General features: G+C 44.7%; 1 protein-coding gene across 2 annotated transcripts in view; it reads left to right on the top strand.

The window, feature by feature from the left end:
- Positions 1-643: 643 nt before the first annotated feature.
- The window catches only part of LOC124777312, a 259,203-nt gene continuing 248,045 nt past the window's right edge, over positions 644-11,801 (top strand). For both annotated transcript variants that reach the window (XM_047252668.1, XM_047252666.1), the window contains exon 1: positions 644-759. In XM_047252668.1, the coding sequence (XP_047108624.1) occupies positions 752-759 (8 nt within the window). In that variant the 5' untranslated portion in view covers positions 644-751. The remainder of the gene's footprint in view (positions 760-11,801) is intronic.

Raw genomic sequence — 11,801 nt, 5'->3', positions numbered from 1 at the left:
AGCATGTGTGTCAATTTGTATCTCTCTATCTACATTATTCCGTGATTTATTCAGTTTTCTAATTTATACTGACTTTTTGATCACCCGATACTTAAACCTAACTAACCTAAGAACATCAGACACATCCATGCCCGAGACAGGATTCGAACCTGCGACCGTAGCAGCAGCGCGGTTCTGGACTGAAGCGCCTAGAACAGCTCGACCACAGCGGCTGGCAGTATGTCAGGAACCCCACCTCACAACGTTCCCTTTTCATTGCAGCGACCTATCCCCTTCACCCCCCCTCTCCCTGCTGGCACATCGAGAAAAACGCCTGGAACGATAACAACTACTGAAGTGTGGAGCAAACGGCCCATGAATTCACGAGAAAAGCCTTCTGAATGCCCTTTGTGTGAAAAAAAACGTCGTATAGAGCGGTGCGCCGTTGTGCGCATGAACATTCCAGCAGAGGCACTGACCAGGGTGAACTTGTCACGGGGGTAATCGATTGTGCCCACCAGCTGTGCGGTGTCCTGCGCCCCCGGCGAGGAGGTGGACTCGCCCGGCGGCGGCGGCGGAGGCGGATGTGGGCGGCGGCCGCCCCGTAACGATTTTCTGGAGCGGCCGCGGGGGCGGAGGCGGCGCTGGCGTAGCCGCTGGAAGGCGGAGGCGGCGGCCGCTGCTCCCTCACTGGTCTGCTGGACTCCGAGCGGCGCGCACTGCCCATACCACTGCTACCACTGTCGCTGCTACCCGCTGTGAGCGCACGGCTATGAACAGGTAGGCGACGCTCAGCGCAGAGCCGCGCCACGCAGCGCCACCACCGGAAAACCCGTCACATTTTTAAAGAGCCGCCACTGTGCTCATATAACAAAAACGCTGTAATGATATAAATTACACAATTTCGATCATCTTGAGCTCCACAGCTGATCTTGTTTATATTGATAAGAAACCATCACAGCTGAAGTGAAATACACTTATCTTGTCATGACAGGTTTGGCGTACACAGCATGCCATGTTGCTCGCACTGACTGCTCGGCTTGGTTATTCCAGGCGGTCGACGGAGTTTTTATGTGACAGTCATGCTTTAGAGTTTCCCTTTAATGTTACGTAAGATGATTGACTTCTTGATCATGATACTGGCAAAACTCTGTGATGATTTCTTATCAAGATCGTTCGCAACGTAAGTTGGCGATGTTCTTTTCAACGAAATCGGTCGTGACTTAATAAACGTGTATCAACACAGCTGTGGTGGTTGTTTCACTAACATCAGGAAAAGTAACATATTTCTCACACTGATTGAAACTTTTAACTTGAGCTGGGTGAATATTCTAACGCGTGTGTGAGGAAATTAATTAGCAACTGCGTTTTTTCGTTGATTTTCCATCAGCATGTGGAATTAACAAAGTCTTAACACTCGAATGTTCCAGATCACCCACTTTCTATTGGTACTGTCATAAAATTTTACAACACTCTGTTCCTTGACGAGGTAACATATTCTCAGACCTCCTGTTGTATAACAATAAAAGACTTTGTTGCGTAAAGCGTGTAAAGGAAAAATGAAAGAGAGATAGAGAGAGAGAGAGAGAGAGAGAGAGAGAGAGAAAGCAGAAGAAGAAGAGGGAAAGCTTTCTGGTACAGCTAAATGTAAAACTTTGAAGCGAGATGGTAAATCATATTATTAAGATGAAATAATCCAATAATCAATTCCATACTTCATATTTTTTCATAAAATATTGCAAAGCTCTACTTTCATCCTTAGTTTATCATTATTTTATTTTATTAGGAATAAAAACGAGAGGTGCACACCGCAATATTGTACTTAACACGCGTTACGCAACAGGCACTCACAACAATAATTATCTGTAGTTCTGCTAGATACTTGGAATAGGATACGTGTGTGCGAACGGAGTAGGAAATTAAAGGAGGGGAAATTGCAGTCTTTCCTACTTTTTTGGTCTTCAGCATAGGCTTTAAAGCGGACTTGATTTTTCTATGACAGAAACCTTTAGCGATAATGATATTACAATGTCATACCAAGGCCATAGGAAGCTTTTTTTTCTTCGAAGCGACTGCTTACTCTCTGTAAACACCGGTCTCATTCTAACCTTAAATTTTTCGATCGAATGACAACAGAAATGTACTCCTACTGAAAGATTGCAGTTCGCTCCTCTCGTATATACTACGACACCTTTCAGATCTAGCTGTGAGACGCGTGAGAAGTTAAATGAAGGCTTTATTATCATTCACAATAACGTAGTCAAACAGCACAGGACATGCTTAATTCATTTTTGTGAACTTTATATGTGTCCAGCGTAGAGTACAATACCTGCGAAACAATGCTTTGACAACCATGAACAAGTGCGACAGTGATTGTCAATTGACTGTCGCACCAAGAAGTTGATGTTTGGTTGGCAGTTAGTTGGAAATGAATATGCAGTTCTTCATAGCAACTGAATGATTATCTCAAAAAATAGTGTGGTACACTGCATCACCCAGTGTCGGAAACTCGATAAAACTTGATCAATAAAAGCTTACTATAATAATACGGTGTAATCTACACTTGCATGTGCATTGTTTTGCAGCTGAAATCATATAGCGAATATAACAGATATTAAAACCTTACAGCTCGCAACAGGTGATGAAGGTTGCACCTGATGCAGGACACTAGTTAGAATAACCTCGAAGGTAAATAGTATTTTCATATGTTTCAGCTTCTGCAATACGGCAGCATCGGTTTCTATGATCATGAGAACTTTTAATAATTGTAAATTTTTATTATAAAATCAAATTCCTATGATATGTTTTGATGTTTATGGATGAATTCATCATTCGCAAGGAACAAAATATTCCGAAAAAGTATTGAGTAATACAAAATTTTCAATGTATTTTCGCCTGCTAATCTGCGTTATGCCCAAAAATCAAGTTTCCTTGAAAAGCAGACTGTTGCAGCTGTGCCGCAAAGAATCTAACATTCAGTTTCCGCGCTACGTTGAAAATTAGTGAGATCATCGAGAAACGATGGTAAGTACTAAAAAATAATGCCGAATAAAACTATTCCTGGCAGATTAAAACACTGTGGCGGACAGGGACTCCGTCCGAGGGTTCCAGCGTATAGTTTTAATCTACAGGTAAGTTACAAAACAGTGTTGCAGAGGGAAGAGATTCATTCTGGAATACTGAATATGATCACCAACTGATCGTAGATTTCTGCAACGAATTGAGTACCAGCAATTTGAATTTGTATAGCTTCGAAACTCTCTCCGGCAACCATCGAAAATAAGCGACGGTTGCCTGATTCTTTGACTGCTATTTTTGAAATTTAATGGTTCTAATCAATAAGAATCAGTAAAATCGCATGAGACAAAATCCTTGCCACTACTTTCAGAAGTACTACTTGAAACGCACATAAAGTTAGAGTCTACAGGATGAACCAAATTCGCACAGACATTCGCCGCAGCGCAATGCCTTGCTCACTAACACTACAGAAAGGTCTAACGAAATTTTGTTCTGTTCGTATTTTCGGTAGAAATTCGACTTCAAAGAAAGTGAATTTGGCAACAATGTAATTCCATGTACGACAGATATCTTCATTCAGTACTGTTCATCCGTTTTTCACATTTAGTGTAGTTGGTAGAATTTTGCGTTAGGATCCTCGAGTTGGAGAGTTCGATTCGGGGTTTAGGTTTTTTAATTTCTTAATTTTGATCTATCCAATTATGCTGTAGAATACATTCTGAAACGATACGCATCCTACAACTACAATTTTCTTTAACGTTGAACACAACAATTATTGATCAGACATGTCAGAACTATTTATGAAGCGTAGTAAGCAGTTGAAGCCAGTCAAACGTCATAGGACAGAAATAACTACAAAACTTGTCAATGTGGAGATGTTAAACATACATACGAGGCTTATACCAAATAAGATTTTCACTCTGCAGCGGAGTGTGCGCTGATATAAAACTTCGTGGCAGATTAAAACTGTGTGCCGGACCGAGACTCGAACTCGGGACACTTGCCTTACGCAGGCAAGTGCACTACCATCTGAGCTACCCAAACACGACTCACGACGCGTCCTCACAGCTTTACTTCTGCCAGTACACAGTTTTAATCTTCCAGGAAGTTTCTTATGCCAATGTTTTTAGCAAAAATTTGAAAAAAAATATTTATAATATAACTGTTACAACTTTTGAAAATAGTCTTCATGAGCACTTGTACAGTTTTCCTTCCTTTGTCTCAATCCAAAATTAGGGCACTATTGTATGCCACGATAGCCTCTTCATAATATGAAAACACTGCCCAGAATTTTTTTCCTTTGTCAATGGGAACAGCAGGAAGTTACACGCAGCCAAGCCAGGTGAATAGGGTGAGTACGGTAACACTCGCACTTTTTCCTTCTGCAAACAAGTCCATTGTTCTGGCAGATGAGGCTGCTGAGGTATCATGGTCAAGCAGAAGAAGGTGCCCGCTCTTCGAGTGTGCTGTTATCTCCATGTGGTAATAGGTTGCAGCATGATAACAGGGGTTAAATGACCCATGTTGGTGAAGAAAGTGGTCACCACCTTCTTTCCAAAACTACTATTTCTCTGAATTTTCGTGTGGTTACTCACCTGGAAATCGCGACACTGAAGACTGCCTCTTCTTTTCGGGGTTATAATAGTACACTCATCTTTCGTCAATTGTGAAGATATTTTATGTGCGTTTGGACCGCCCTTTTGCTGAAGTTTGCAAGCACAAAACGACACCTATCCATTCTTGTGTGTTCTTGAGCTTCTGTCAGGGAATGTGGCACCCAACGGGAACGTCTCTTGGTTAAGCCTAAATGATCGTGAATGATAGTCTGTGTCGCAGCTGGTCCAATATTTAAGATTTCTTCAGTGCACAAAACACCAAATGAGGATCATCTTCGATCTTTTACGTCACAGTGACAATGTTTTCTTGAGTCACTGCCGTTGCTGGGTGACCGGGACGAGGTAGATCTTCAAGAGACCTCCAACTCATTAGTCGGCCGCGGTGACCGAGCGGTTCTAGGCGCTTCAGTCTGGAACCACGCGGCTGCTACGATCGCAGGTTCGAATCCTGCCTCGGGCATGGATGTGTGTGATGTTCTTAGGTTAGTTAGGTTTACGTAGTTCTAAGTCTAGGAGACTGATGACCTCAGATGTTAAGTACCATAGTGGTTAGAGCCATTTGAACCATTTTGAACTCAACCCCATCAAAATTCATGAAACCAGTTTCCAACAGTGATGCTAGAAGTTGCAGGCTCATCAAAAACACGTACCAGAGAATAGTGGCTTTCTTCTGTATTTAACTTCTTTTTGCAATCATTGCACGAAAACCGCGGCGTGGCAGATTTATGTCGCACTGTGTTAGACTCAGTACTGTCTGCGTCTGCACACCCTGTTCGGAACATGATTTGAAAGCCAATGATGGAGGAACCGCTACGCGCACCCTCCAAGCCCGAGGAACAACGCTCTTTCGAAATGAAATATTCCCATGCTCGCAAAACGCGTTGCTAGTCCTGTTGGTGACATAATATCCTAAGGAAATGTGATAGACATAAAAGGATAAGCATGACAGTTGGTAGTAATCGACTGAACTAATGGCAACAAGAGATAGTGGAAACTGGTTTCAAATAGTAGTGCGAGACAATACACTTAGACATTTTAATTTGCGTGTTGCAGGAGAAGTACCTAGGATAAAACAAGGAGGGATGGGCTAAGGAGGAGAGGCCGGGAATCGGCAATTTTTTTTTTCCTTTGTGGGAAGTGGTGTAACTGAAGAAAAAGGAACATTGCTGACAATGGGCCGGAAATTACGTAGGATGTAGTGCGTGGAATACAACTGATAAATATTTGGAGGCAAAATATCTCTTTGAGAGCGGAGTAATAAGATAAGCGATGTGGTGGCATTAAATAATTGCACGTGTTTTGTATAAGATCCGCTGTAATTGATGGACAATGGTTAAGAAAAAAATAGATCTAGACCTGGAATCGAACACTAGTATTCTAACGCAAAACGCCACCCAATGTAGTTACGGGCCAACGGAGTACTGAATGAGACTATATGTGTATGAGATTACAGTCTTGGCGAATTGTTTTTCTTCCACATTAATTTTCTACCGAAATATAAACGGGACGAAATTCTGTTACAGGTTGTGTACTGTTACTATGCAAGGAATCGCGTTGTGGCAGCCAACTGCGTGAATTTTTGTTCATCCTGTGTCTCAGTTTTCATTTACGATGATTATTAAAATACAGCGAGCTTTAATTAAATATTACGGAACTTTAGTCATTAGCACACAATAGTTGAGAATTGTACATGTAAGGGCGTTAGGTTATGAAATTTTTTTGCTCTATGAATTTATATAATTAGGAAACGTACATCGCTGTTTTAGACTACTTGTGTCGTGCTGTACGACAAGCAGGTGCAAACTGTATCCTCAGACGATGAGCGAGTCCTCTCGTGGAGGCGGTATACCACTGTACCCGGTCCGGGTCTTGCTTCTTCCGCTTGCTTCACGTCTCAAGGCATCCCCTTGAGGCGCAGGTGCCAACTTGTTGCTTCGCCCGCATCGTCTGTGAAGCCGTCAAGAACCTGGGGGCTGAGTAAGAAGGCACGGCGCTTAACACACGGGACCCGCAGACGGGAGCAAGAGCGTTGGAACATCCTCACAGCTTTTTCACGATTTTTCTAAACCAGCACAGGGAATTCTAGAGCATTTCCTTCAACAGGCACACGCCCAATCTCTTCACGCTCCTCACCCAACTGAACTGCCGTGCCGCCTCTAATTACACTATCTAAAAAAAATTTTCTGGACGCATACTGGTTGACATTACGATGAAGTGACACAAGTCGCGGGACACCTCCTAATATCGTGTCGGCCACTCTTTTAAAAGGCGTGGTGCAGCGACTCGGCGTGGCATGGGGTCAACAAATCGCTCAAAGCCCCCTGCGGAAGTGTCGATCCATGCTGCCTCTGTAGACGTCCGTACTTGCGAGAGTGTTGCCGACGTAGGATTTTGAGCACGAATTGACCTTTCGATTACGTCCCATAAATATTCGATGGGACTCATGTTGGGCTATCTGAGTGGCCAAATCATTCGCTCGAATTGTCTAGGATGTGCTTCAAACCAGGCGCATTGCTGTCCATAAAAATTCCATCGTTGTCTGGGAACATGAAGCCCATGAATGGCTGCATATGGTCTCCAAGTAGCCAAATTAACCATTACCAGTCAATGATCGGTTTAGATGGACCAGAGGACCAAGTCCATTGCATGTAAACACAGCCCACATCATTGTAGAGCCACTACCAACTTGCACTGCGTCTTGTTGACAAGTTGGGTCCATTGCTTCGTAGGCGCTGTGCCACACTGAAACCCTACCATCAGCTCTTACCAGCTGAAATCGGGACTTTTTCCAATCGTCTAGAGTCCAACTGATACGGCCACGAACCCAGCAAGGGCGCTGCAGGCGATGTCGTGCCATTAGCACTGCTGCCATAGCGACTCAGCGCCAAATTCCGCTGCACGGATACGTTCGTCGTACGTCCCCATTGATTTCCGCGGTTATTTCACGCAGTGTTGCGTGTCTGTTAGCACTGACAACTTTATGATGACGCCGCTTCTCTCGGTCGTTAAGCGAAGGCCATCGGCAATTGCTTTGTCCGTGGTGAGAGGTAACGCCTGAAATATGGTGCTCTCAGCACACTCTTGACACTGTGGATCTGTGAATACTGAATTCCCTAACGAGCTCCGAAACGTAATGTCAGATGCGTCTAGCTCCAACTACTATTCCACGTTGAACGTCTGTTAATTACCGTGGTACGGCCATAATCAAGCCGGAAACCTTTTCGCATGAACCACCTGAGCACGGATGACTGCTCCACCAATGCACTGCCCTTTTTCTACCTTGTGTACGCGATACTACCCCCATCTGCATTTGTGGAAAAAAAAAATGAAATGAGCTTTTGGCGTCATTGGCCGGGAGGCCCCTAGGGGCAGGTCCGGCCGCCTTGGTGCAGGTCTTATTACATTCGACGCCACATTGGGCGACCTGCGCGCCGGATGGGGATGGAATGATGATTAAGACAACACAACACCCACTCCCTGAGCGGAGAAAGTCTCCGACCCAGCCGCGAATCGAAATCGGGCCCGTAGGCTGGCAATCCGTCACGCTGACCACTCGGCTAACGGGGCGGAGTGAAAATGTGCATATCGTTATCCCATGAATTTTGTCACCCCAATATAATACGAGTGTGGGGTGTGTCAGTCCTTCGCTTTTATAAAGACTTTTTCCTTACTGAGGGTACTTTCAATGAAGTTTCTGAATGTTTTCGGAATGGCAGCTCATTACTGCCCAGGAACCGAAACTAGAGAAGGTAGTGACGTTGGACGTGAAGTCGACATTCTGACTCACCTCAAAGATGTTGGATTGGGTTCAGAACGGGTGCTGGGCAGGCCAATCCATTTCATCTCCCAACTGTTCCTTTACTGTACGTAATAGATAATCTACATCTACATCTACATGGTTACTCTGCAATTCACACTTAAGTGCCTGGCAGAGGGTTCATCAAACCATTTTCATACTACTTTTCTACCATTCCACTCTCGAATGGCGCGTGGGAAAAAGGGACAGCTAAATCTTTCCGTTCGAGCTCTGATTTCTCTTATTTTATTATGATGATCATTTCTCCTTGCGTAGGTGGGTGTCAACAAAATATTTTCGCATTCGGAAGAGAAAGCTGGTGATTGAAATTTCATAAATAGATCTCACCGCAAGGAAGACCGCCTTTGTTTCAGTGACAGCCACCCCAACTCGCGTATCATATCAGTGACACTCTCACCCCTATTGCGCGATAACACGAAACGAGCTGCCCTTCTTTGCACTTTTTCGATGTCCTCCGTCAATCCTACCTGGTGAGTATCCCATACCGCGCAGCACTATTCCAGCAGCGGACGGACAAGTGTAATGTAGGATGTCTCTTTGGTGGGTTCGTCGCATTTTCTTAGTGTTCTGCCAACAAAGCGCAGTCTTTGTTTCGCCTTCCCCACAGTATTATCTATGTGGTCTTTCCAATTTAAGTTGCTCGTAATTTTAATTTCTAAGTGTTTAGTCGAATTGACAGCCCTTAGATTTGTGCAATTTATCGTATACCCAAAATTTATCGGATTTCTTTTAGTACCCACGTGGATGACCTCGCACTTTTCTTTGTTAAGTGCCAATTACCAGTTTTCGCACCAAGCAGAAATTTTCTCTAGATCATTTTGTAATTGGAATTGATCGTCTGCTGATTTTACTAGACGATAAATTACAGCACCATCTGCAAACAATATAAGGGGGCTGCTCAGATTATCACCTAGATCATTTCTATAAATCAGGAACAGCAAAGGGCCTATGACACTACCTTGCGGAACGCCGGATATCACTTCTGTTCTACTCGAGGTTTACCGTCTATCACTACGAACTGTGACCTCTCTGAGAGTAAATCACGAATCCAGTCACACAACTGAGACAATACTCCATATGCACGCAACTTGCTTAACACTCGCTTGTGAGGAACGGTATCAGAAGCCTTCTGGAAATCTAGGAATATGGAATCGATCTGAGATCCCTTGTCGACAGCACTAATTACTTCATGGGAATAAAGAGCTAGCTGCGTTGCACAAGAACGATATTTTCTGAATCCGTGTTAGTTATGCATCCAATAAGTCATTTTCTTCAAGGTGATTCATAATGTTCGAGTACAGTATGTGCTCAAAAATCCTACTGCAAATTGAGGTCAGTGATATGGGTATGTAATTCAATGGGTTACTCCTATTTCCTTTCTTGAGTATTGGTATGACCTGTGCTACTTTCCAGTCTTTAGGAACAGACCTTTCGTCAAATGAGCGGTTGTATATGATTGCTAAGAAAGGCGCTATTGTGTCTGCATACTCTGAAAGGAACCTGATTGGTATACCATCTGGACCGGAAGACTTGCCTTTCTTAAGTGATTTGAGTTGTTTCGCATCACCTAAGATATCCACTATTATGTCGCTCATGCTAATAGGTGTTCTGATTTCGAATTCTGGAGTATTTACTACGTCGTCTTTCGCGAAGGAATTACGGAAAACTGTATTTAGTAACTCCGCTTTAGTGGCACCATCATCGCTAACATTTCCATCACTATCGCGCAGTAACGGTATTGAATGCTTTTTGCCACTGGTGTACTTTACATGCTGTATAATGTATTCGTATCCTTCCACATTCAGCGATTCCTTATGGGGATCACACCGTAGCCACGAAAATCTGCCCCATGTCGTAACACCAACTCCTCGGTACTACACTGATGGCGCTACACGTGATGGCAGGTGACGTTTTCCAGTCATTCGCCAAACTAAAACATTTCATCTGATTGCCAGAGGGTATAGCGTGATTCATTACTCCAAATCAAACGTTTCCAGTCATCCAGTGTATAGTGTGTGGCCTCTCTCTTCACACCATCTCAAGCGTCGCTTAGCGCTGACTACACAAATGTGTGGCTTTTCGCGATCTGGGCGCTTCTCGACCACTGCACTCCATTCTTCTTAACTCTCTAAGCTCAGCCACTATTTTAGCTGCACTCCGACACTCCCTGTCCATCTGTAGATGAGATCCGCTTGCCCTTGGATTCACGTTTCCAGTTCACAATCACACCACCAACAGCCGACTCGGGTAGCTTTAGAAGGGTTCAAATGTCCCTGATGGACCTGTAGCTGATGTGACATAGAATGACCAGTCCACGTTCGAAGTCACTGGTCTCTGCTGACCAACAGGTTCTTCTATCACTAACAATGGAAATGCCGTGTGGCTACGGCCTCCCGTCGGGTAGACCGTTTGCCTGGTGCAAGTCTTTGGACTTCGGCGACTTGCCTGTTGATGGGGATGAAATGATGATGATAAGGACAACGCAACACCCAGTCGCTGAGCGGAGAAAATCTCCGACCCAGCCGGGAATGGAACCCAGGCCGGTAGGTGTGATATTCCGTCGCGCTGAGTACTCGGCTACCCGGGGGCGGACACTGCTATTACTGCTTTCTGCTTACAACACAATATGGTTCAAATGGCTCTGAGCACTACGGGACTTAACTTCTCAGGTGATCAGTCCCCTAGAACTTAGAACTACTTAAACCTAACTATCCTAAGGACATCACACACATCCATGCCCGAGGCAGGATTCGAACCTGCGACCGTAGCGGTCGCGCGGTTCCAGACTGTAGCGCCTAGAACCGCTCGGCCACTCCGGTCGGCAGCACAATATGCTCCATCATTTTTTCATACTCGCGGACCCCCCTCTCATGATGTCTTGTGTTCAGTACCGCATTACATAACGGTGTCCCGATACTTTTGAATAGATACTGTACCTCAGTGATCTCTTATTTTTCTTTGTTGCGGTGGTTAGGCTGCCACCGGCGCGTTGGAATATGCACTGCAGACGTGTGGCAGCGTCTAGGTAGCATCTTGTACCCGGTGCACGAGGCGTGCCTCGTAGTGACCAGAACTAGGCATCCTGCCTTGACTGTACGGCGGAAGGCCCACAGCAGCCAAGCGTCATCTCTCGCCCTCGGCATGTGGTTTCTCCTTTTTCGTCTGGACGACAAGTGTCTTCTTTCCCGACTCGATCGCATATGTTTTGTAGGAAGATAGAGGGTCGTCCACAAAGTAAGTTCCGTTTTTATTTATATCCGCGGCAGCGCTACGATCGCAGTTCCGAGCATGCGCGGCAGTTACTGTGACTTATCAAGACATGTGCGCCATTTTTAGATCGCTACTGCCGACGTGTGCTTTGTAGTGCTTCT

Source organism: Schistocerca piceifrons, chromosome 2 (genome assembly GCF_021461385.2).
Source record: "Schistocerca piceifrons isolate TAMUIC-IGC-003096 chromosome 2, iqSchPice1.1, whole genome shotgun sequence".
NCBI lineage: Eukaryota > Metazoa > Arthropoda > Insecta > Orthoptera > Acrididae > Schistocerca > Schistocerca piceifrons.
This window is presented reverse-complemented; position numbering and strand designations above follow the sequence as displayed.